Source organism: Mustela nivalis, assembly GCF_964662115.1.
Source record: "Mustela nivalis genome assembly, chromosome: 10".
Classification (NCBI taxonomy): Eukaryota; Metazoa; Chordata; class Mammalia; order Carnivora; family Mustelidae; genus Mustela; species Mustela nivalis.
In genome coordinates, this window is record NC_139029.1 from 9,046,702 (window position 1) to 9,071,847 (window position 25,146).

Below are 25,146 nucleotides of genomic sequence, written 5' to 3' on the forward strand. Positions count from 1 at the left end.
CTACAAGACCTCTTATGACCTAGCCTTAGAAATCCCGGAATGTCACTTCTGCCCCTTCCTAATGCTGGACCGTGTCATTAAAGCCAGCCAGACCCATGGGAGGGGATTTATACCCCACCTCTCAATGAGAGGAGTAACACAAAATTTAAGATCATTTTAATCTGCCACAGAGGAAGGCTGACATTAAAGAAATAATCACAAAAATAACTACCGCAATAAGAAAAGTACAGGCTTCTTTATAGTAATCAGGACTTCTTGATTGCAAATGACAGAAACTCAACCCAGAGGGGCTAATGAAAAGAAGGGAAGTTGCTGACCCACGGAAAGGAGGAGTCGGTGGCTGACTCCCGATGCTCTAATCATACGGGCGGGAATCTCTTTCCCTATTTGTCAGTGATCATTGTCTCTTTGCTCAGGTGATTTTATTCTCAGGTGCGTGGGTGAGTGTGGGGGGAGGGATCCTCAGATGATAGCTCCAAAGGCCACCAGCTGCTTGGTATGGTACTTGTAACAGTGTAGCAATCACCACGGAAAAAGAAACTCTCTTTCTTAATAAATCTATCAGATGGTCCTGGGATTAAATCTGATTGGCCACGTTTAGGTCACATGCCTTCTCCTGAGCCAACCACTGTTGCCAGGGAAATGATAAGCTTGGATCCACCAGGTCTGGGCTGTGTGCCTCCCCCCAGGACCTCAGAAGAGGACCTGCCCTATGTGAACTACAAGTGGGGATTTTGCTTCCAGGAAAAGGAGAGACAGTTTCTTTCATGGGAACACAATGGAAATAGATGCTAACCAGACACACATAACATACCTATAACACAAGCCGAAAAACACAGGATGACCTTGAGGATTAGGTCCTGCCTTGAAGATTAGGTCCACACGCAGATACGAGGGGGAGGCTAGTGTTCCCTGTTGCTGTTCTTTCCTCATTCCCTCCAATCAGTCAACTTGCGTTTATTAAGTTTTCATCATGCACGAAACACTAGACCATTTGTAACTGGGATCACGAAATGAAATGTAGGGGGTTTGAAGGATGAGGGGAGGGGCTCAGCGAGGAAAAAGATGTGACCGCTAAGTGGCAGTAGCATACCCAGGCTTTATTGGATGAGGCTTTGACCGGTTTGGGGGGCCAGGAAGTCCCTCACAGCAGGTGACCTTCCTGAAGAGCAGGAGAGGGGGGCAAGGGAACTGCCAGGGGAGAAGGGGATGCTCCAGGGGACTTCTGCATCTCCGTGATGTCACCTCGCAGCACCACAGGGGTTGTGTGGGTCAGAGAGCAGCAGTGGACTTGGACCTCTTTGCCCTGGGGCTTGTCTTATCTATGGCTGGCAGATATTGGGTACAGTCTTGTGGGGCATGCAAAGCAGACAGGCTTTAAATAGCTAAAAATCTCCCTATTCCGACTATATTTAACACAAGTGGATGTGTCAAAATCTGAGCTTAGCACCTGCTGGCTTTTGAGTTAATGGGCCTCAGGCTTCAGCGAAGAAAACCATCCAGACCATCTTGGCAGATTTATGCAATGCGGAGCTAATGATTACCTTCGGTTATAAACATAGCAACCAGTCAACATCAGCAAGTTAAGGGCTGGAGTTATAAACTGTGGAATAATCATTGTAACGGTTAAAGCTGGGTATGTAATTATCACGTGACAGATACGGCGTCATGTGCTTTATGCAGACTGTCTCATTTAATTCACGGATAACTCTGTGTAGGAGTTTCTGTTATTCTCCCCATTTACAGATGGAAACAAGGAGGGGTCCAGGAACTCATCCAAGCTTATACAGCTGGAGGGGCAGACAGCACTGAGACCCAGGCCGATGCGCTTCAGAGCCAATGCTCTCAAACTGCCGCAGCATCTTCGGGGAGCTGGGTAACCTTAGTGGCCCATTTCTTCACCTGGGAAAGTAGAGGGGCTTACCAGGTGACGCTCCAGGCTCCGTCTGTCACTAGACTTCGAGGCTTGCTCTGTGTGCCGCAACTGGCGGGAATACATCAGTGGGAGCCCTTTGGCTGTGTCCCCGAGGAAGCGGTGAGAATGGCCGTGGGAGGCTGTGGGGGACCAGAGGGGCGGCTGGGTGAGCCCAAGAAGAGCGGTGGGAGGGGGATGGAGCAGCTAGAGGTCTGCAGAGTGGGGACAGCGAAAGGTAGGGATTAGGAGCACCGGCTCTGCCTCCCTCACCCACTCGCTCAGAAATCTTGGGTGAGTCACTTCATTGGAGTTCCTTCATTTGTAAACAAGGAGCGAGAATAATAGCACTTACTTCAGGAGAATTGTCGCCCGTGATTAATTAAGGCTGTGCCTGTTAAACACGGAGCTCGGTGCTTGCCAAGTAGAGTCGCCCATAGATGTGTGTTGCGCTGTTCCTACTACTGCCAAGTATTATTATCCGTGCAGGAGCCATGTGACGGGGAGGAGAGGTGCAGGCAAGGTAGGTAGGGAAGCCCCCACGAAGGGTGCTTCAGTCCTAGCCATTGTCAGCTCGGGAAATGTTTACCGCGTCCCAGGCACTCTGCTGTCTGCTTGTTTCACATTTGCTAAAAAAACAAAAACACAAAAAAACAAACAAAACAAACAAGCAAACAAAAGTCTCTATCTGTTCCCTGCCCTCACTTTTATTGTGGGGGTGTTGGTGGTATGACACCCCACTTGTGATGTTGTCTCTAGTGACGTTATTCTGGACCCAGAGTGCGGTAACATGGCAAGACGGTGAGAGCAGGCATTGGACAGTTATGACCTTGGGTCTCCTCTCTGTTGTATAAACCTCTCTGAGCTTCAGATTCCTTGTATCGCTACTAGATCTTGAACAATGACAGTTGGGAACTTAACAATATGCCAGGAATTGCGGGATACAAAGTAACTTGTTCAAATTCACCTACTTAGTAAATGTCACAGCTGGGGATGGCCCAGCCTGCTGACCTGAGGGCTCACATTATCCATGACTCATCCTTCTGCACGAAGGTTTTAAAAACCCCTGACATATGATAGGTGCTCGATAAACCGTAATTGTTGTCATTATTATTATTATTATGGCTTGTCAGAGGGGCAGGCAGGATAGAGACCCAAGCCAACTGGCTTTAGGATCTGTGCTGTCAAACCAGCTGTATTTACTCATTCAATAAACATTTCCTGACTGGCTTTCCTTTGCTAAATTTAACCCTTGATAAATGGTGAACAAAATGCTGTTCTTGCCTTCAGGGGAGTCACGATCTAGTCCAGAGTCTCTGAAACAGCATTCACTAAGCTATGCTCCAGTTAACAGAGATCTCCCTCTCCCCACCCGCTATTTTGGTGTTTCTCAGTAGTAAATATTTGCTTTTCACTTCCAAGTTTTCTACATTCTGGGATCTGAGCTGTTCTCAAGGCAAAAGGAAAGGAGTCATGGTGGAACCACAAAATTGCTCTTAATGCTTCTGCTCGACAGGGCAGAACTCGCGTCTACTCCCGTTTAGTTATCTAAAGCAAGTCACGTGGGAAAAACGGATGTTATTTAAGGCAGGAAGTATGTTTCTCCACCAAAGAGGGCCACTAGGGGGGTTCTGTAGGAAAAGGTTCGGAGAGGAGTTTTGGAACTAATCATTAAATCTACTGCAGATGGATTTTTAAGCGATTGTAATACAATATGGTAGGTTCTTTAATGGAAGCGTCTGTTCTTGGAGCAGAGGAGGGAGTGCTTACCTCTTCCAGCTTGTCTTTTGAATTTAGAACAAAGTGAAGTTTAGAGCAGATTTTAGACTCTGAATTTTCTGGAACAAGAATAGAGAGAGCTGTGATAGATGCATCTTGAGAACCCAGAATTCGCTGGCCTAGTTGGAATGGAAAGCAATGACAGTCATTTCTCCTTTCCAAGAAGGGATGTAAGGAGTTCTGTGGAGAGCCGTGTCTGTGTGTCTGCAAGCGAAGAGCGTGGGAGCTGGGGTATCCTCAGAATGACTTAGGGAAGCACCCTTATGTCCACGTATGGGGAGGAAAAGGGAGGGAAGCCAGGATGGTGGTGGAAAACGTAGCACTAGTCATTCAGAGGCTGGTTCTTGATGCTAGTAGTTTATTTGGATACCTGTGCCCCAACTTTCCTGTTGGCAAGAAGTAACAGAGGGTTTACAACTTTACAATCATCCTGAAATGCCATGTGTTATTACTGTTTTTAACTTTCTACGGTAGAGCTCAGCTTGATCTAGAGCCCACATTTCCACTGATGGTAACTCAGTCTCTTCTGTTGAAAACTTAGTATCTTTTCTAGGTAGATATCAAATAAATTCAAATTGCTCTCTCTTCCCTCTTTCCCTTCTTTTTGGGTTCTCAGGAGGCTCATGTGCTGTCCTGTCTTGGGGATGCGTATCTGTTCCCTAAATCTCCCTCTGGACACATCAGGACTCAGTCGGAATGCCTTCATCCCCCGGGATGCTAGAGAAGACCAGAGGTTGGGGGATGACGGTGGCAAGGCAGCTATCTCAGATCCCCTCTGACATAGAGGGTTATCATTTCTGTGCAGATCCTGGGTGTCTCCTATTGACATGCCCACAGTCAGAATTCCCTGCCCAGATGCCTAAGGCAGGATATAAGATGTTAAGTCCTTCAGCTTTCAAATCCCCAAATCTATCTGGGTGCTTCTAACCATCTCCTCCGGAGAACGAAGATACAGGGGAGGCAGGAATCAGGCCCCATACTTTCTAATTCATCTTCCTCTGCCTGGGCGAAGCTCCTCCCCCAGTCCAGGACAGGATCTGAGAATCTTCCTCTGCAGTGAGGAACTGCTCTGAGGTCATATCCTGGATTCTTGCTGCTCTGTGGCTTAGAGTTACAACACTGTGCTCTGTTCTCCAAGTTTGAGTCTCCGTAGTTCAAAACCATCATTTATTTATTATTTATTATTTGTAATATTTACTGTAGGATTTACAATATGCGTGTCTAACAACACAGCCACCTCCAAATGATGTAACACTTTATGTATTTGCAAACATTCTCATTCTCTGTGCTTTCATATGTTTTACTTTTATATAAATGTTCTCAACCCCACACTACGTTATTGTTTTGCTCTCAACCATCTATTCTCATTTAAAAGAATTAAAAGATGAGAAAGAAAATGTGTTTACATTACATGCTCCTCCTTTCAAGCATTCTTTTTTACATTTTTCTAAATAAATGTTTCCTTCTAATGCCATTTTCCTTCTGCCTAAAGAAATCTCTCTAACATTTCTTTTACCGGAAGTCTACTGTAGAGGTGGCGAGATCTCTCAACTTTCATTGATCTGAGAAAAGTCATTATTTTACCTTCATTACTGAAAGATATTGTTGGTTATAGAATTCTAGGTTGACAAGTGTCTTTTTCTTTTGGTATTTTAAAGATGCACAGATTATCTTCTGGTTTGCATCAATTCTTATGACAAGTCTGACATCATTCTTTTTTTTTTTTTTTAAAGATTTTATTTATTTACCTGACAGAGATCACAAGTAGGCAGAGAGGTAGGCAGAGAGAGAGAGAGGAAGAAGCAGGCTCCCCACTGAGCAGAGAGCCCGATGCGGGGCTCGATCCGAGGACCCTGAGATCATGACCTGAGCCGAAGGCAGCGGCTTAACCCACTGAGCCACCCAGGCGTCAGTCTGACATCATTCTTATCTTTGTCGCTCTGAATGCAATATGCCTTTCTTCTCTGGCTGATTTTAAGATTCTCTCTTTCTCACTGTGTGTGTACGTGCCTTTAACAATTGGATTATAATATGTCTTGACACCATTGTCTTTGTGTTTGTCCTGTTTGGGGTTTCTTGAGATTCTTGTATTTGTATGTTTATGATTTTATCAAATTTGGAAAACATTCTGTTATTTCTTCAAATATTATTTCTGTCCCTGTCCCCACCACACCCCTCCCAGACTCCAAGTGCACATATGTCAGACAGCTTTATATTGTCAAAGAGATTCTGTTCATTCATTCTAGAGAGTTTTATTACTATAATTTTAAGTTCACTGGTCTTCTGCATTGTTGAATCTGCCATTAATCTCATTCAGCAAAAATTTTATTTCAGATATTGCATTTTTTTCATTCCTAGAACCTCCCTTTGGTTCTGATTTAAATATTCTGTTTTTCTCCTCATTATAATCGTGTTTTATTTCACAACTTTGAACATGCAAAACATACCCATAATAGCTACTTTAATGGGCATGTTTGCTAATACTATCGCTTGTTATTTCTGGGTCTGTTTCTATATACTGATTTTTCTCTGGGCTATGAGTCACACTTTCTTGCTTCTTTACGTGTCTGGTAATTTTTTTATTGAATACTGAGCATTAGGAATTTTGCATTTTTGGTTGCTAGATTTTGTCGTCCTTCTACACACAAAAGGTACTCCTTCCCCTCCCCCACCCTGGCAGGTGTTTTACTTACTTGCAAATCAGTTTGATTCTTTCAGGGCTTACTTTTAAATGATTCTGGGGTAGGCTTACAGTAGCCTTTATTCTATGGATCATTTAGCTTCATTTCTAAAGCCTGATCCTCTGGAGTCCTTACTGAATGTGCCCTGAATTCCTGCAACGCCCCAAACCCATCCACTTCAGCTGGTGAGCTTGTGAACAATTTGGGGCCCTGCGAGATCTCTTGGAATGGTTTGGCTTATGGCTGCCCAGACTATAACTCTTCTCTCCTAGAATTTTTCTCTTGCCAGGTCAGCCAACAACTCAAAGGGACCCCTTGGCAGATTTCTGGAGATCTCCATGCAACCCCCTCCTCTTCATTTCTTTGTCTTGCAGACCATAGCAAAGGTAGCCTTCCCAGTCTCCTTCTGTCTTCTCAATTCAGTGAGATCACTGGGCTGTCCTTGGTTTCCTGTTCCTGTGTTGAAGTCTAGCCCTCCCTTTTTTGCAAAATGCCTGGTGATGATTGAACTCAACTTTTTTCCCTCCCCTTTTCTAAACAACCACAGTATTGCACTATCCATTGTTCAAAGTCTGAAAAATACTTGTTTGGAAGATATCAAACAGTTTTCTGGTTATTTATGACAAGAGGGTAATCTGAGCCCTCTTACTCCTTCCTAATCAGAAGCAGAAGTGCTCAGAGTTATTCTGTTGTAAACCAGGTTTTTTTGTTTTTTTTTTTTAAGATTTTATTTGAGAAAGAGAATGAGAGAGAGAGAGAGATCATGAGAGGGGGAAGGGCAGAGGGAGAAGCAGACTCCCTGGCTGAGCAGGGAGCTGGATGCGGGAACCCCAAGATCATGACTTGAGCTGAAGACAGTCCCTCAACCAACCGAGCCACCCAGGCGCCCCATTGTGTACTAGTTTTTTGATGACAACTTTCATCTTCAGAATTGTGGTTGGTACAGTGGTTTTCCTGAGAATGCCTGGCCTTTACTTGTTCTTGGTCAGCGAGGATAGATTTACCTGAAATTTATAGGAATTCTATAAGGAAAGAAACTTGAATTCAAGGAAAAATAAGGAAATCAATTCAATAATCTTTATTGAGCACCACCTATTTGCTAGTGCCTACCCTCACTGTTGGGGATAGAACCATAAATATTAAACAACAACAACAACAAACAACTCTCCTCTTCCTGAGCGCATTGTAGAGAAAGTAGAGGAAGAGGCAACGGGCGTAATGAGTAAGTGAAGTCTTAAAATTTATAACAGGTCAGATGGCAAGCGCTGTGTGAATTGTAGAGGAATAATAATGCTCCCAGCACATGTGCGGCACTGGCTGGAAAACATGGCCTTTGTCCCTTCATATACTTTAACGACGGAGGCCATCTGCTTCGAGGTAAAGTAGCCAAGTGTATTACCATAAATGTCAATTACTCAAGGCCTGTCCCCGCGTGCCCTGGTGATCTCTGTAATTCACACGCACTTACCACGAAGTCATCCTCACGGACGTGTTCCCTAAATTGTTTCTCTTCCGTTCCCTCAGCAGGACTGGACGCTCCGTGAGGGTAGGTCTCGTGTCTGCCTTTGCTCACCATGGCCCTCCGTACAGGTTTGGCATTTGGCAAGTGCTCAGGAAACACACGGGAGCCGTTAAACACGTGTGTTGAAGAGCTTCGTGGCGGTCCTGGTTTCTCGACGTACCATACGTGCACACCGCTCCTCCTCCTTTTAAAAAAGTACTGGCCAACTGCTATTTGAAAGTTACCTGTTCTTTTTTTCTTTTTTCTTTTTTTTTTTTTTTTTAGTATTTTATTTATTTATTTGACAGAGATCACAAGGAGGCAAAGAGAGAGAAGGAGAAGCAGCCTCCCCGCTGAGCAGAGAGTTCGATGCGGGGACTCCATCCCAGGACCCCGAGATCATGACCTGAGCCGAAGGCAGCGGCTTTAACCCACTGAGCCACCCAGGCGTCCCCGAAAGTTACCTGTTCTGATCACACTCTTCTTCTTTCTCTTTCTTGTAGCTGTGCAGTCCCTGCACACCCTAAATGACCAGATATCCCATTTTATCGTCACCAAGTCGAAGGCCCTGGAGGAAGACAAGGACCCCTTCCTACCCGCTGAGAAGGAGACTCTGAAGAGTTCCATGATACTGATGAGGCATCTCCTAATGGACGCACAGGTACAGAGACGGACACGGAAATTCTGCATAGAATCCGTGGTACCTTTCCTCGTGGTGTTTTTGGTGAAGTCATGCAAAATTGTTCAACTGCCACACTCCCAGCTTTGTGATGAATAGCGGGGTAGCAGACATTCTGATATGATGGGTATTGGATTTCTGGTTAGGAATTATTGGGGATCTAGTCTTAAAATAGCTTGGTTTTAAGTCACTGGAATAGGGCTTAAGAATAATATATGTGTTGTTTCTGAGAATCGAACAGATCTCTCATTAGCCTTGGAAAAGTGAAAAATCCATTTACATATGAACTTGGCAGGCATCAAAGCTGGCGAAGGCTCTGGAGCGGCGCGATATGTATCCCAAACAGCCTCGCTGAGCAGCTAATGAATATATGGGTATATTTGATGCACCACCAATAAGCAAATCAGCGCCGTTGTGTATATGTGTGTGTGTGTGTGTGTGTGTGTGTTCTAACACTCGCAATGAATTAATTACAGAAGAATTTAGCTCATTGTTCGCTTTTGTTGAGATTCTTCCTCAAGGTTTCTCCTCGTGCACTATTTTATTGAAATGTTTAAAGGTAATCTATGTACTCCTTCTGGCTTTGTTGGTGGGTCTCTCCAGATATGTTGGTAGGCAAACACCAGGTGTTATAGGAGAATTGATGGTTTTCTATGTTACCAAAGCCAAACTGAGCTAGATTTTATTGTCACTCCTACCTCCTCAGTATCTAGAAGTGTTCCCGAAAATGTTCTTTGGTTTTGGTGATGTTGGATCAGCTTGCCCCAAAGATTTCTTCCTGAGTTGGTTTTCTGACGGGCAGCAATGAGGTCAGAACGCGTGCCGGCTTCCTGTGTCCGGCCCTCTATCGGGTTTTGAACGCTGGTTTCTTGGCTTCTGTTTCTGCCATGGTGGTGTTTTATGTTTTAGTTTCCTAAATCAATCCTGAAGCCCGTCTCTGATACCAGGAAGACTTTTCACTGGCGAGACTCCGGAGCATTTCTCACCGGTCAATGCTTGAAGCTGCCGCATGGGATTGTTGAGCCCCGATGTTCAGATGACCCAAATTATGCAAAGCCTTTCATTTTTAGTCACTGTTCTCTCTTCTCCCCTTTATTGTGAGCAGCCCATTGCACTTCTCCTTTCTTCCTGAGCCTGTCTGGTGGAATAAGAAAAGATTCTGAAGCTCTAACAGCCAATATTAAGACTCAGAGGGAAGAAAAAACCAACCAACCAAACAAAAAACGGGGTGGGGTGGGGTGGGGGGTAGAATTTAGAACAATTTACCAAATAAAAGAGGGAAAATTATTCTTGAAGGGATTAGCCTCCTTCAGTGCCTGAACCCATGCCTCTAGCTCACACCCCAACCAAGGCAGCTCGCCTAACGATCCCTCGAAGATCCTCGAAGATCTCATGCGAACTCCAGTTTGCAAAATCTAAGTAAATAGAAACCATTCATCTTTTCTCTGTCTTTCTCTAGCATCTAGAACGGGATTTCAGAAATGTTCACGACTACTGAAGAAAACATCCCCCCCCCGCCAAATGTTGCATTTATTTGTCAGTTTTTATCGTCCGTGGTGTTGACCACAACTTTCCCCTTTTTTAATCTAAGGAGACTGGAATGTCCCATATAATGTGGTTACTGTATAGGATGGCATTACCTCATTCTCTCCTGATCCCTAGTCAATGCCTGCTGGAAGGTTCTCACGTAGCCGTAGCTGGATCAGATGGAGCAGGATAGGTTATTCCCCAAAATCACGCCTCCCAAAGGAGGGTGGGTTAACTCCTCATTTCTTTTGGCTACTTTTGTTCCAAGACTCTTCCATCTTGTCTTTCCGACTAATCTAGCATGAGGTAAATGGCGATTAGTTTGGTCTAAAAATACCACCCTTGTTTCTTTTCTCCCCAAACCGCCTACTTTTTGAAATGTTATTTGTGGTTATGTCTAGGTCTGTGGCTGAAGTCAATTAGAATTATGTCACCTAATGGCCCTGGGCTCCGCACGTCTCCCTAAGATCAGTGTTGTGAAACTCATAAAATGCTAAGGAACCCCAAGATTTGGGGTACAGTCAGGGGTGATATGCGGTTTTCAGTTTTGAAGGAGACCGCTAGAGATACGTGATCTCCAAGGCGACTCCTTATAGAGCATTTCTGGAGATTCGGTGATTTTCCATTCATGGTTTGACATTGCTTCTTACCTCCATTGCAAAGACGGAAGGGATGTCCTGATTTCATATTCTAAGTTCATCAATAAATGGGAGGTCAACAGAATGTGGGTATAACTTCTGGGCGCCTCCTTCCTTCAGCTGCATTTTGTGATATTAATAGATGCGTGATAGATCTGTGTATTTGGAGGATGAAAGCTTCTCCAGAACGGTGACCACATCCCTTAACTTGGTTGGTCTAATAGCCGGCTCACTTCCACACCCAGAGGACTCTTAATAGCATTAGATGATGATGAAATGCTCTGACATCAGTCCGCAAGTTGAATGAAGTCAGGCACAAAGGGTTCCTGAGAACCCAGAGGCCGCTCTGGAGAGTGGCTGCTTAAAAGGCATAATCGATTCAAGTCACATCTGTCTTGGAAGCAATAAATCCTGCTTAGGAGAATGTCAAAGGCAAAAGCATTGCTGGTCTATGAAATTCTACCTCTGAGGATTATAAAACAGTATGCACAGAGCAAACACATCTCCCAAGTTTAATAGGGTGCTGGGCATGACTGGCAGGTGTGGCAGCCCATTCTGGAGAATGGAACGGCTCGCACGGGCAATCCGGAGGCCCACCGTTGTACGGGCAGCCCCGGAGGCCCACCGTTGTTGTGCATTCCCTAAGGGGCTCTCTCTCTGAGCATTTGGTGGGTGTCTCAAAGAGTCCGGGCTCCTCTGTTTGCATTCCATTCCCCTTGTAGTCACAGCCCCCCCCCCCGCCCCCGCAGTTCATGACGTGTTACCATTCAGACCACACTGGAAACCTGATCTTGTGGCTTTTGTTCTGGAGAGCTCCCGCCAAACCCAGAATGCCGACTCAGACTCCTGAGTGATTAGATTCATAACGCCGAAGAGGCGGTTCCTTCTGGTAGAGATTGATTCTTTTACTCGTCCTGTGTGACTTTGCATGCTAAGAGGGGTTGATTACAGCAAATTAAATCTCCTATTGGCAGTTCTCTCCTCCTTCCCCCAAAGACCTCATATTATTTATTAAGGGGCGAACAAATACTTGGAAAAACAGTAAGATCGCTTGGTTGGCAGCAAGGTCCTCTCCCGGAAGGCTGGGTGCTAAAAGGCAGAGACTTTGCCTGCCCCGTGGGCTCTCCTTCCCCAGCCACAGCAGCAAGGAAGGGCCCGCGTCCCCCTGCCCGGGCCTGGCGGCGGAGCTTGTTTTAAGCGAGGCCGAGCCCGAGTGCACCCCCCCAAGGTCCCACTCTAGGAAGGAAGAAAGCAAGACTGGCTACAAAAATAAACAGTGTAGGGGTGCCTGGATGGCTCAGTGGGTTAAGCCTCTGCCTTTGGCTCAAGTCATGATCGCAGGGTCGTGGGATCGAGTCCCGCATCATGCTCTCTGCTCGGCAGGGAGCCTGCTCCGTCCCTGTTCACCCACCACCCCCCGCCCCCTGCCGCCTGCCTCTCTGCCTACTTGTGCTCTCTGTCTGTCAAATAAATAAATAAAATCTTAAAAAACAAACAAAAACAAACAAACAAAACAAAACAGTGCAGCTGTCCTCTCTAAGCCAGTGCGTGCCCAAGGCCTGGCAGAAATCAAATGTTAGGCAGAAAAGAAATGAAATCTGCTTGGTTCTCTGGCCGGCCCTTTCTCGGCTCTTCCCTTTGGCTTTCTTTTAGCTCCTCCCTCCCCTTCACCCCTCCTTCCTCACTACACTCTCAGTCCCCTCCCCCCACCCCCCTGCCCTCCCTTGCCCTCTCCTTTCCTTTCCTCTTCTGCCTTTCTTTCTCTTACTTGTGTTCAGGGAACTGGAAAGCGTCATTTGCCCAAACTGCATATTCCCCTTGCCAAGCGCGAGGCAGAGCAGCAGAGGCCGTGGGGTGACTGGAGGCCAGCCTGGGGTCCGAGAGGTGGAAGGGGTTCCCGCCAGGATCCGAGATCCCCTGTGACGGCCCCCTGGGTAGTGTGATTTTTTTTTTTTTTTCCTAGAATTGTCTAGAAAACTCCTCTCTGCTGGTGGATGATACTTTCTGATTAACTTCTGGCAACATCAGGCTAACTTAGTATGAGTAGATTGGCTGTTTGAGCTGCCCAGACAGGGCCACTCTCTAGCCTGGCCTCGAATGGGGAAGTGTGGTCGGAGCAGAGACCCCACCGAGGAAAACAGCTCAGGCTTCCCACAAACAGGCAGGGAGGGATGGCTTGTCAGCTTGTTTTGGGAAGGGGACCTGGGGAATCAGGTAATTGATTCGTGACATTCGTGGCAGCCATACACCGGTAGCACTAACCCCTCCATAAGCTTATGAAGCCAGCACCGAGCTCAGACCCCAGACCTGGTGTCCCTACTAGGGCAGGTATCTGGGGCTTTCTAGCTGCAGCTGGCTTCAAGGTCCTGCCAGGAGTGCGGCCTGTTGACAGCCCTAGGGGCTGTCTTGCCCTTCAGTCACGCAGACTTCAGCCCCAGAGTGGTTGCTTGGTTCTCGCGGTCACAGATGCTGGCTGTGGCTCTAAGCCACGCCTGAGCACAGGTTTTTTTCATACTATCTTCTGAAACGTGACCCCGTGTGGGAACAAGAGCCCAAGTGTCCCGACATAGTGGCACGTGGGGGAGGAAAACACTGTCATTAGAACCGGGGCCAAGAGGCAAAGTTTTTAACCGAAGAAAATCACCCCGGGGATATGTTTAAGTCTATTCATGCTGTCAGATTTCCGCCTCTTACGGGGCCTAGGAGAAAGAAATACTTAAATGGACACTAAAGAGGTTAGTTCACCTAAGTAGGAAGCTACAGGGTAAGGGGATTATTCAACGGAGTCTCCGCGTATCCCCTCCAGTCATCCAGGTGCTTCATGACTCATCCGTCCTGTGCAGCCGGAAGGGCAGCGCTTACGCTCCGTCCTCACGCGCAAACCGTGGCATCGGGAGGGCCAAAGCCTATGGCTTCTTGTATAACTCGTGCGAACCCACTTCCCATTCTGCTATGGTGATTTTGATCCCTAAATAAAATTTAACTTCTATACGCCACCAGCCATCAATGCAATCCCGTCAGTCACGGGGCCCCTAGGGGCCCCTTCCCTGCTCAGATGGAGGGTGACACGTAAAATTGCAGCGCTGCTCCTCTGATAAGCTTGAGTCTAGGTCTTTCTTATGTCAGTAGCAAAAGGTCGCCTCCTCTGAGACCTCTGCCATCTGTAAAACCCATAAGGCAGAATTTCAGGGAAGGTTCTGCAACACTGAAATCCACACTTTTGGTATTTACAGGCAAAGATCTGGGTAGAGTTGGAACCGAGATTCAGGAAAAACTGGATTCCTGTCCTTTGCTGTACTCTGGAGAGGAGCATCTCTTAGGATGGGTCATAGTCGAACAGAATAGACTCTATCAAACAGGTAGAACGTCCACCAATGTGTGCATACGGTGCTAGAGGGAAATTTGGGGATTTTCACACCGCAGAAACTTTATGCCCCATTTTTAGATACTATGTATTTGTTTCAGTCATCTACATTTTAAATGATAGTAAACGAGAATGCAGGCTGCTCTGATAGCTGATGATCCGCGGTATAGTGCGGGAATCAAATAGTAGCAAAATCACGGAAAGATGGTTAGAGGAAGACTCTAGTAGGGTTTTTGTTTTGTTTGTTTTTTGGTTTTTTTTGGTCCTCAGCAACAAAGACCAGCTCTGATTAGCATAAGAAGAGAAGGAAAAATAAAATAAGATGAAAACAGAGAGGGAGGCAAACCGGAAGAGACTCTTAACCATAGGAAACGGGGTTGCTGGCGGAGATGGGGTGCCCCGGGGATGGGTAGTGAGGACATGTGACGTAATGAGCGCTGGGTGTTAGACGCGACTGACGCATCACTGAATTCTACCCCTGAAAATAATATTACACGATATGGTACCTAAATTGAATTTAAATAAAAAATTTAAAAAGAAAAGAAAAAGCTTCTCTCTTCACCAGAGAAGGTGTTAGTTAAAAAGAAAAAAACACAGCAAGGGCCTAACATGGCATGGAAGCAAACGAGGTTGACCTTAGGAAAAGTTGGAGAACCTGCTTCTCGGGAAAGGCAGGCAAGAAGACAGCAAGGGGAGTTAGGTCTCGGGGAATTAAAGAGAAGCTGCTTTAGGATACTGTGGTTGGGGGGCCCCTTTGTGACTTAGTCGTTAAGGTCTGACTTCCGCTCTGGTCATGATCCTGGGGGGTCTTTGGATCGAGCCCCTCATGGGCTCCCTGCTTGGTGGGAAGCCTGCTTCTCCCTCTCCCATGCCCCCTGCTTCTGTTCCCTCTCTTGCTGTGTCTTTGCCTGTGAAATCAATCAATCAATCAATCCATTAATCTTAAAAAAATAAAAGTTATTGTGGTTGGGACACCTGGGTGGCTCAGTTGGTTAAGCAGCTGCCTTTGGCTCCGGTCATAATCCCGGTTCTGGAATTGAGTCCTGCATCAGGGCCTCTGCTCCTCCCTCTGCCTGCTCTGCCTCCCACTGTCCCTGCTTGTGCTCTAAATCTCTCTCTGACAAATAAGTAAATAAAATATTTAAAAAAAAAAAAAAAAGATACTGTGGTTGGGATAAATTGGTTCCAGTTATTCTCTCTCTCTGTGTCTCTTTGGTCAAGATTCCAGTTCTTGGAAGAGTCTGACCGGCATGTCTTAGGTCAATGGGCCCTTTTCCCCACTGACCATGGTGGGAGGGTGTGCATGTTGAGGGATGGTCCCACCTAGACCACTGTCACCACCAGGAGCGGGAGAGGATGCTGGGCGGGTGGGGGCAATAATAAACCCACCGTGCACTCCCCCTGCACACACTGGGTGCTGTGTCCCAGCGCGGGGTGTGGCAGCGCCCTGAGCCCTAGGGACAGAAGATTGGCTCTGCTCCAGCGGGACTCAGGATATGGTGGGGCAGGTGATGGGACAATGTAGTGCCCTGTGATCAGTACTGGGGAAGTGCAGGGGACTGTGGGAGCCCAGAGAAGGAAATGGCTGATATTTGCAGATCACGTAACTGTTTACAAAGCACTTCCACCAGGATTTTCTCGTCTTTTCCTCTCAGCCACGAGGAGGACAGGAGGCTGAGTATTATTATCTCTAGTTTGAAAACTGGGTATCACGCTTTACTAAAATAGACTTCTTTTAATATCGTTCCATCCAGCTCATCACAAAGCAAGAGTAAATGATTTCCCACTTATAGGTGGTGACCCTCAGAGTATTTGCTTCCTGAAGGAATTATTAAATAGAGGGAAAGGGAGGGTGTAATTGGGGGAAAGAAGCAGATCAAAACCTGTCTTCAGGCATACAATGGCACTTCTAACTCAAAATGTTTTTAACTTTAATAAATACACAACGCGTTCCTAAAGCCAAGCTCTAACCTTTCAGACTCTCAGAAGGTGCAGGGTTCTCAAAACAGGGGTTTTTTGTTTTGTTTTGTTTTTTTAAAGATTTTATTTATTTATTTGACAGACAGAGATCACAAGCAGGCAGAGAGGCAGGCAGAGAGAGGGGGAAGCAGGCTTCCTGCTGAGCAGAGAGCCTGATGCAGGGCTCGATCTCATGACCCTGAGATCATGTCCGGAGCTGAAGGCAGAGGCTTTAACCCACCGAGCCACCCAGGCGTCCCAGAACAGGGTTTTTAGTCTTTAAATAGGATATAAAAGGCATTCCAGGTCCCCGTCTTGATATTCTAGTTCCCTCATGGTGTTCTGGAGTCCAAAACTAATACCCAGACCTCAGCATCCCCCTTCGGGTGCGTGGTTCAGCTGGGAGGGGAGGAGAGCCCCACCCAGAAGCATCTGGCCGTATGTGGAGATATCTCTGACTGTCACCACTGGTGTGGCTTGGTGCACAGGGGTGGCATTGCTACTGGAATCCGGTGGCTAAAAATCAGGCATGTTGCCAGACTTCTTATCGTGCACAGGATGACCCCCTTGCCTGTGACAAAGAATTATCCAGCCCCGGTGCCACTAGAGTCGAGAACGAGAAACCTGCTTTTAGAACCAACGCTACCTTTTTCGTTGATCATGAAACTCCTCTAGCCTCAGAATCACTGCGTTTGAAGCCCCACAATGAATTTGTTCTCAAGATATATTTTAGTTACCATGTTCTCATTATTTTTCGAGCTTCTATAATGTGGCAAGCACTGTGCTAGGCTGTGGGAAACCACAGTGAGAACAAAAGCAGTTGTCTTTGCCCTCAAGGATTTTGTATGATAGTGGGCAGGTAGCTGGAAGTACTCAAGTAAACAAACAATTATGAGTTTCAGTACTAGTCTTAAAGATGCATTGGGACCCAATTTAGAAAAGGGTTCAAATGTTCTCTCTTTGAACACAACATTTAAGCTGAGATCTTCAGGGAGAGAGGGGAAGGGAGAAAGAAGAATGTGACCTCTTCTTGTGCATTATTGCATATTATTTGTACTTTAATTTAGTTGTACGTATTTAATACTACTCCATGAAGTAACTGGAAATAGATCCCCTGGGATGTGGCGAAAGATCTAAGCAAATTATTTATTCTAGAAATTTACATTTAATTTAGGGGCTATGAAAATTCTAACTGGTCCCTCAGGAACAGAGAATCTTTTCTCTTTTGCCTGTGGGTGTCCACGGAGGAACCAGGATCTCTGTGGGTTTTTTTGTTTTTTTTTTTTTGCTAGGTGCCGGGGATGTAGAGCGCTACAAGGGAAGGCTAGCATCGGAGCTCTTTGAGCTACTACACAAGAGTGAGTCACCATCTCACTCTCCCAGTCGGCCAGGTGGGCAAAAAGGGGAATCTGAGAAGGCGCAGGCATGGGAATGGAGAGGCGGAGGCCGCTCATTTTTAGCTGGAGATGCTGCCTTGGAGAACCTGGTCAGCAGTCAGCTCTCAATTACGCACCTAGAGGTTAATAACTGTATGGATTATCTATGGGCAAAGCATTCCTTCCGTGGTAGCATGCACTCGGGAAATGTAAACCAGTATTCGTCCGAATGAGACATAATTAGAAACGTCGTTTCATTGCCAATATTTTTCTTTTCCTGCCCTAATGGAATTCAATACGAGACTTGTCTTTCAGTATCCGTAACTTGGTACTTTTGAATGCTGTGGCTCCCACCCCTTAGATAATAGAGAGCAGAATGGATACCATATAATTATAGTCCTAGAATCACTTATGCTTTGAATAGTAATTCCTCTGCAGAGCTGCTGGGACCTCCTAGCCACATGAAACTTAAACATTCCCTGTAGAGCAGCCGGGTAAATTGAGGCATGGAGTTGCTGAGTGCCATCATTTCCATCCTATGTTTGATCTAGGAGTAGAGCCAGCAGGTCCCCGTGATGCCAGCTCAAGCTCATATTCCATGTCCTTTGTCTCTTAAAGTAAATTACACTTCTGTAAATTACACTTAAAAGCAGTTTATTTACTTATTTTTAAGATTTTATTTATTTGTTTGACAAAGAGAAAGAGAGTGCAGGTGGAGAAGCAGCAGGTAGATGGAGAAGCAGGCTCCCTACTGAGCAAGGAGCCCAACACGGGGCTCAGTCCTAAGACCCTGGGATCATCCCCTGAGCTGAAGGCAGACGCTTAACTGACTGAGCCATCCAAGCATCCCTTAAAAGGAGTTTAGTAGTGAGATGGTCACTTGGCTTTTCCAAGTTCTCTCTTACTGCTGTGGACCTGAAAGAAATACAGTTGTTTTGGCCAGTTTAGTCGCCCAGGTACTCAATTTCAGAACAGACATTCTTATCTTAGGTTACTGATACGCACCTACAATCTCTCTCTTTCTTTACAAAGTAAGAGACCAAGAGACAGGCTCATGAGAAGACTGATAATGAAAATTATGGCACGGATTTGTATCCGTTAACTACTGCCACATTAAAAAAAAAAAATCATCCCAGAACTACGTGGTTTAAAAAGACAACTTTTTATTGACTTCTGTAAGTCTGTGCATTGACTGGCTAATTTTGCTAATACGGGCAGGCACGGCTGATCTTGGCTAGACTCACTCCCCTATTTGTGGTCACTGGGGCCTGGCAGGTCTCAGGTGGCCTTGGCTGGTGTGACTCACCTGTCTTCTACATATCTCTCCTATCTGCTCAGCAGGCTAACTCTGGAATATTCTCATATTGGAGACAGGGATCCATTAAAAAAAAAGAACAAATGGTCAAAAGCAATCACTTTTCCAGGCTACGTTGGTATCCAATTGGTTCCTATTCCATTTGCCAGAACTAGTCAAATTACCTAATCCAGAGTCCGCGTGAGATGACACCATCGGAAGACCGTATCAAGATGGTGCATTAGTGTAATCAATCTACCACACAAACAAAGCAAAGTAGCAACAGATATCTTAGCATAACCCTTGACAGCATTCAATCTTTTGGAAACAAGTCTGAAATGTCCTAATTAGCCAGCTTCGTGCACACTCTGTTTGGGAAAGACCAAGCCAGTCGGTTTGTTTAGAGGGAGATGAATTGTGTTCTTCTGCCCTTGTCCAAGCACAGAGGACAGACTGTGTTTGAACAGCTGGAGGATATATTTTAAGAGGGCTTTATGTCAGACTTGAACAGGATGGTTTCAGATGGGCCCGCGACCATGTGTGAGAAGTGTGCACTTGTGCGAGCTCTAGAAACATGAGGAGCCATTAAAATCCCACTGTTCGAGCTGGCCCTCCAAGCCCGGTGCATGGTGAATTTGTTCAACAATTGCTTCCTCAGCTTATACTGATCATATGAAAGGTACAGTGGCGAACACTGCAATAATCTAATCATTATTTAAATAATTATTAAATTAAAAATAATTTAAATTTAATTTAAATTTAATTACTTTAAAAGATGTGAAAAACGAAAGTCATAAAGGATCATTGAGTTCTCACTGTGTGCCAGACCCTCTGCTAAGGGCTGTACCTTACCCCCAAATCTCATTTGTGAGGAATGTGTTGTTTCCCCTGTTTTATGGATGAGGAGATGAGGCCTGGGGAGGAAAACTTACTTATCGTCACGTGTCGAAGGAGTAGCTATGCTACTTTAATTGCAAAAAAATACCTGCAGTTCTTTATTTTCTCTCTCTGCAATATGCCTCTGTAGGCTTTTCCACTGAGAGCTAGGGGGTTTGTTTTCCCATCCCTTGAATCTGAGCTAGCTTAGGATTTGTTTTGGCCGGGAGAATGTGGTGGAAGAAGTCAGTCCAGGGTTGTCTGGGAGATAGTCAAAACTCTGTCTTCATTTTCAGAGAAAGCTGTGGCTGAAAGGGTGGGTCTGGACTCATCAGTGTATGTACCGTCTGTGGGAGTCCTGCTGTTTCCTTAAGTTCTCAGTAGCTCACAGCAGAATCCACTTTAATTGAAGGAGAAGAGAAATTTTGGAGACATTTTTGATAGTTCACAGAGTCTCCAAGGAGGTCTCGGAAACTAGGTTTGGAGGCTACCTGGCTGGGAATAACAGTAGCGAGGAGAAACTAGTCAAGACTGCTAGTGGAAACCATCAAGCGACTGCTTCACCCAGCACAGCACCTGTACCATGAGGACTGGATGCAGAACCTTCCCCAGGGCTATTCTGAAGGACCAAGTGCTTCTGCCACCAGTTGCCAGAAGGAACCAGTCTCCTCCCATGCCTTGACTACCTCGTTGAGGAGGAAGCTAGACTACCTGGCGACCTTAGCCACAGGGGAATCTGGGAAATGTAGTTTTAGATTTCCCTTTTCTGTAGTTCAGGGAAGTCGATTAAAGGATGTTGGAATGAGTGTGAGTGAACCAAGGCAGGGTACCCCCAACATAAGCACACCGGAAACTACACAGGGACATCATACAGCGAGGAGCGGAAGAAGAAACCCTGTGGGGTAGATGAAGAGTCCCCTTCTCACTTCAACTAGATTGAGATACCTGTCATTTGCAGCCTGAGGAACCTTGACTAATAGGACACCTAAACTTTGTATAAGTGCCATCCTTTCTCCCCAGGACCATCCTGTCAGTATGCCATGCGTTCCCTCCCGTGATTAACCACGAAGCCAAGTGGGAGCTTTCCCTGCGCTGGGGCACCTGGCCCCTTGCAGTTAAGCTCCAGGACCCTTCGTGTCTGTACTTAAACATTTATGCGGTCCCACACTGCTGCTTGCTCATTTACACAGTCACGCACAGCACTCGAGTTCAGAGAAGACCTGTATAAAGCAACAATTGTTTTAAATCAGGAACCTACTAAGAAATCTGAATATATGCACAAGAGGCAGCCCAAGGAGTTCTTTGCCTGGGACAGGACAAAACAAAACAAAACAAAACAAAACACCAAAAAACCCAACTCGTTCTGGAAGCACGAACTGTTCTCTGGTTTTTATAAGTGATGTCTTCACGTCTCAGTACATATTTTCTTGGGTTTTTCAATGTATTTCTAAATGAAATTTAAATTAGTGTTTGCAGAAATACCTCACAAAACCCCACAGTTATGCAGACCAACGTTGGATCTTGGATGCCCTAGATGATGTTTTCTCTAGCCTCGCCAAAAGGGACCAATTCCTTTGTTACAGGTTGAATTGTGTCCTCCCAAAAGAACATGTGGGAAGTCCTAACATTCATAATGCGACTTATTGGACGTACAGTTGTTACAAAGAACATCCAATTAAAATGAGGTCATTAGAGGGGCGCCTGGGTGGTTCAGTCAGTTAGGCGTCTGCTTGCATTTCACGTCATGATCTCAGAGTCCTGGGATCAAGCCCCATGTTGGGCTCCCTGCTGCATGGATCCTGCTTCTCCCTCTGTCTTTCCCCCTGGCTTGTGCTTTCTCTCTTTCTCTCAAATAAATAAATAAAATCTTTTTAAAAAAAAAAAAAAAAAGGTCATTAGAGTGGATGCTAGTCCACTATGACTGATGACCTTGTAACAGGAAATTTGGACACAGAATCACAGGTGCACCAAGGGAGGCAGTGTGACATCACAGGAGAATGCTGTGGGATGCATCTAGATGCATCTAGAGGTCCCCGAAGCTGGGAGAGAGGCTGGGGATGGATTCTTCTTTGGAATTTTCAGAAGGAAACAAACCTGGTGTCCCCTTGATTTTGGGCCTCTGACCTCCAGAACCATAAGACTATGAAATGTTCCTGTTTTAAGCCACCTGGTTGGTAGCACTGGTGATGGAAGCCACAGGAAGCAATTACATCCCTGCTGATTAAAAAAACACAGACTAAGAAGGCGTGGGATGCTTTTAGACCAGGCTCAGTGTGGTCTAGGAGCCGCATATTTTTGTTTCCATCATGGGATGGAAAGGGTTGTGATGGGAGGCCATGCTTCCTTGCTCTCCACAGTCACAGCGCTGAATGTCACGCCTAGAGGTTTTTTTCATCCAAGATAAATGGAGGGTGCTGGAAGGGCCAGGGCACAGCGTGGCAGGTGGCGCGGCGTGGCAGGTGGCGTGGCGTGGCAGGTGGCGTGGCCTTCCCCCAGTTGCCGGAGGTGGTACCACTGTTACCTTTGCTGTGATGTCAGCATCACACATCATTTGTTGATTCCCTATTGTTGGTTTCTCTGTGTGACAGGATGTTGTCACCTGGCTTCTTCCTTTCTTTTCATCATCATAACTGCCTCCGCTCTGTCATCCTTCCAACTCTAAATCAAAGGGAAGCGTGTCTTCTCGCATCTGGGAAGTATTCCGGATGCATATCATTAGCCCAGAGGAGCACTTGACATTTGAGATCATCATTAGGGCTTCTTTCTTGGTTTTAGTTGAACCTTGGCACTCTGGTAGGACTGTGGGGGCAGATAAGCAAGAGACATGGAGATCTAGTGATGTTCAAGAATAGCTGTTGCTCTGACACAGAGTCACGAGCCCCCCTCCCCAAGAGTGAGGTCCCTCCTGGGGTGCAGTGTCTGGCTCAGGGTGGCGGATCTAGTTGTCATCTTTCCGCCGCCATCTTCTGCCTTCAGAGCAACTGTGAAAGGGGTGAACTCCCTCTCCCAGAACTCTGTGCCCCCTGCGGGCCCTTGGCTCTTCTTCTGAGTCAGGCTTCCATCTCACGGTCCCAGGTCCTTGGTGGGCTTCCTTCAGCTGGGCTTGTCCCTTCCACCTTGTTGTCTGTGACCCCCCAGACCTGTCCTCTCCCACCAGGCTTCGGGAAGGCTGTGCCTGCATCGTCCGATGGGCGTTTTGATGGCTGCCCTTTCTTCTTGGTTCTGCAGAGCACTGAAGGACCCTGTGCAGGAGAGACACAAGGGGGTCCGGGGAGGAGAGGGACAAGGGACAAGCCTAAACCAGAGGAGCCGAGGGAGGGGAAAAGGACACCAGCCAACATTTCCAGGAGGAACTGATTTTGAGTAGTCGCTTAACATTAAAGTCTGGTGACGACAGAGATTCGGGGTGGAGAGGTCTCAGCCTCTCATCTAACTGGAGTGCGGTCTTGTTCCTCTTGTCCAGCCCGTCTCTGGATTTCATCGGAACATTCGAGTGCAGTTTTGAATTCAGGGGAGCACAAGTCAGCTGTTGGCCCAGGTGGCTGGGAAATGGGTTTCTGCCAAGGAGGTCCGTCATTCGGGAAGGGGCCAGTACTTTTTTTTTAAGAAACAGCAATCTCTTACATAGGAGAAAAAGCATTTTTGTCTTCTATAAGCACGTCTAAATGGGTTTCATTAGTAGAGTATTTCCAGTTGATTGATAGACCCCTTTCTTGTTCATCAACCCCTTTCTTGTTCATCAACATGGACAGGTTTACTCTTCCAAAGCAGAGTGATCGGTATCATTTAGGGCCCCTCGTTTCTCTACCTTTTCCTCTCTGGGCTTCTGGGGAGTTCGTTTCCAGCTCCTTGTCTGTGCTCAGTTGTTTCTTATGATTCAGTCCCGGCAGCCCAGAGAGCAGAGGACGGAGGGCAGCTGGATTTGTTCAGAGTGGGCCATCTAAATGAAACCAGGTAATTATCTGTAAGGGATGTCAATTACAAAAATGACTGACAGGAAAAACAAAAGCAAAATCAAAAAGCACCAAACATTTGAAAACCAGCCACAAAATGAGACAGAAATGATAGAATTACAAACTCAATAAACTGAACAAGTTACATAGGTGAAAATAGTGAATAGAGAAACTGGAACAGGATTTTAAAATAGGTATAATTAACACCCTCGGAGAGAGAACAGAGAATATTGCCTCCAAGAAATCAGAACAGAGGTCCTATATTTACCCATTCATTGGTTCCACTAATATTTAATGAGCTGCTAATGTATGTTAAGCACAGCTGGTGCATTGGGGAGTAAATAGTAAGTAAACCTAAGTCCTGGCCCTTGTGGAACTTCCAGTCTAGTTAGGGGAGACAAAAAGATAACCAGGTAAGTATATGTCAGGTGATGTGTGTTGCTGCGAGAGATAAGGCAAGGTGTAAGAAGCTTAAGAAGTACAGGAATGGGGAGGGGGGATACTACTTGTATAGGATGGCCAGAAAAGACCTCAAGGAAGTGAGGGAGTGAATGAGCCAAGTGAAAATCAAGAGGAAGAATGTTCCAGAAAGAAGGAACAGCAGGTGTCAAGGCCCCAGTCAGAAGGATGTCTAAACTCTTCAGGGAGCAAGGAGGAAACCAAAGTGCTTGGAGTTGGGTATCCGGGCAAGCGTGAGAGTCTTAGAAAATAAATCAGAACAGAAGGGGATGGGGTAGAGCAGATCATTTACGGCTTTGAAGGACTCTGGCTTTTCCTCTCAGCAAGAAGGGTAGCCGTGGAAGGTTTTATGCAAAGAGCTTGATTTGACTTGACTGAACATTCCTAAAGGAATAATTGGACCATTATGGGAAAAATTGACTATGGGGGATGAGAACTGGAAACTAGGTCACTAATTTGGAGACTGTTGAAATAACCCAGGTAAGAGACAATGTGACTTGGACCATTACCTCTTGAGGGTGGTAACCAGTGGGTCAGCTTCTGGAAACCTTTCGTAGGTGATGCCAGCAAAATGCGTTGGCCTACTGGATGTGGGGTGAGCAAGAGAAAGGAGTCAAAGAACTGAAGCAACTGGAAAAATAAAGACCACTCTAGGGAGGGAGGGGCGGAGGGCAAGGGAGCGTCACTGGAGGTAGGATCAAGAGTTCGGTTTTGGACATGCGATTGAGATGCTTAGGAGGCATCCAAGGGGAGTCGAGGTCTGGTGTTCAGGAGAAAGAACCCAGTTGGAGACACACAGTAAGGAGACTGGGCAATTTCACCCAGATGGTTCCTATAAATGGGGAAAGAAGAGATCCCAGGACGGAGCCCCAGGCCTGTCCGCCTTTCAGAGGCTGGAGAGGTGAGAAGGGGCTGCACGAAGACGCAGCAAGATCAGCCTGTGAAGTCAGAGGGAGGAGGCACTGCTCCCTAACGTGGCGAAGAAGGTGTGTTAAGAGGCCGGAAGTGATCCCGTGTGAGAAATTCTGCTGATGGATGGGCTAGAACAATGACTCTGATCGGCCACTGGGCACAGCAATGGGCAGGAGATGGGAGACCAGGGCAGGGAGAAATCTGGCAGCGCAGGGTCAGAGACAAAGCCCAGCAGG

At 46.3% G+C, this 25,146-nt stretch overlaps 1 protein-coding gene across 2 annotated transcripts in view; it reads left to right on the forward strand.

The window, feature by feature from the left end:
• KAZN (kazrin, periplakin interacting protein) overlaps window positions 1–25,146 on the forward strand; it is a 1,028,312-nt gene that overhangs the window by 230,031 nt on the left and 773,135 nt on the right. For both annotated transcript variants that reach the window (XM_082685450.1, XM_082685449.1), the window contains exon 2: window positions 8,377–8,534. In XM_082685450.1, the coding sequence (XP_082541576.1) occupies window positions 8,377–8,534 (158 nt within the window). The remainder of the gene's footprint in view (window positions 1–8,376; window positions 8,535–25,146) is intronic.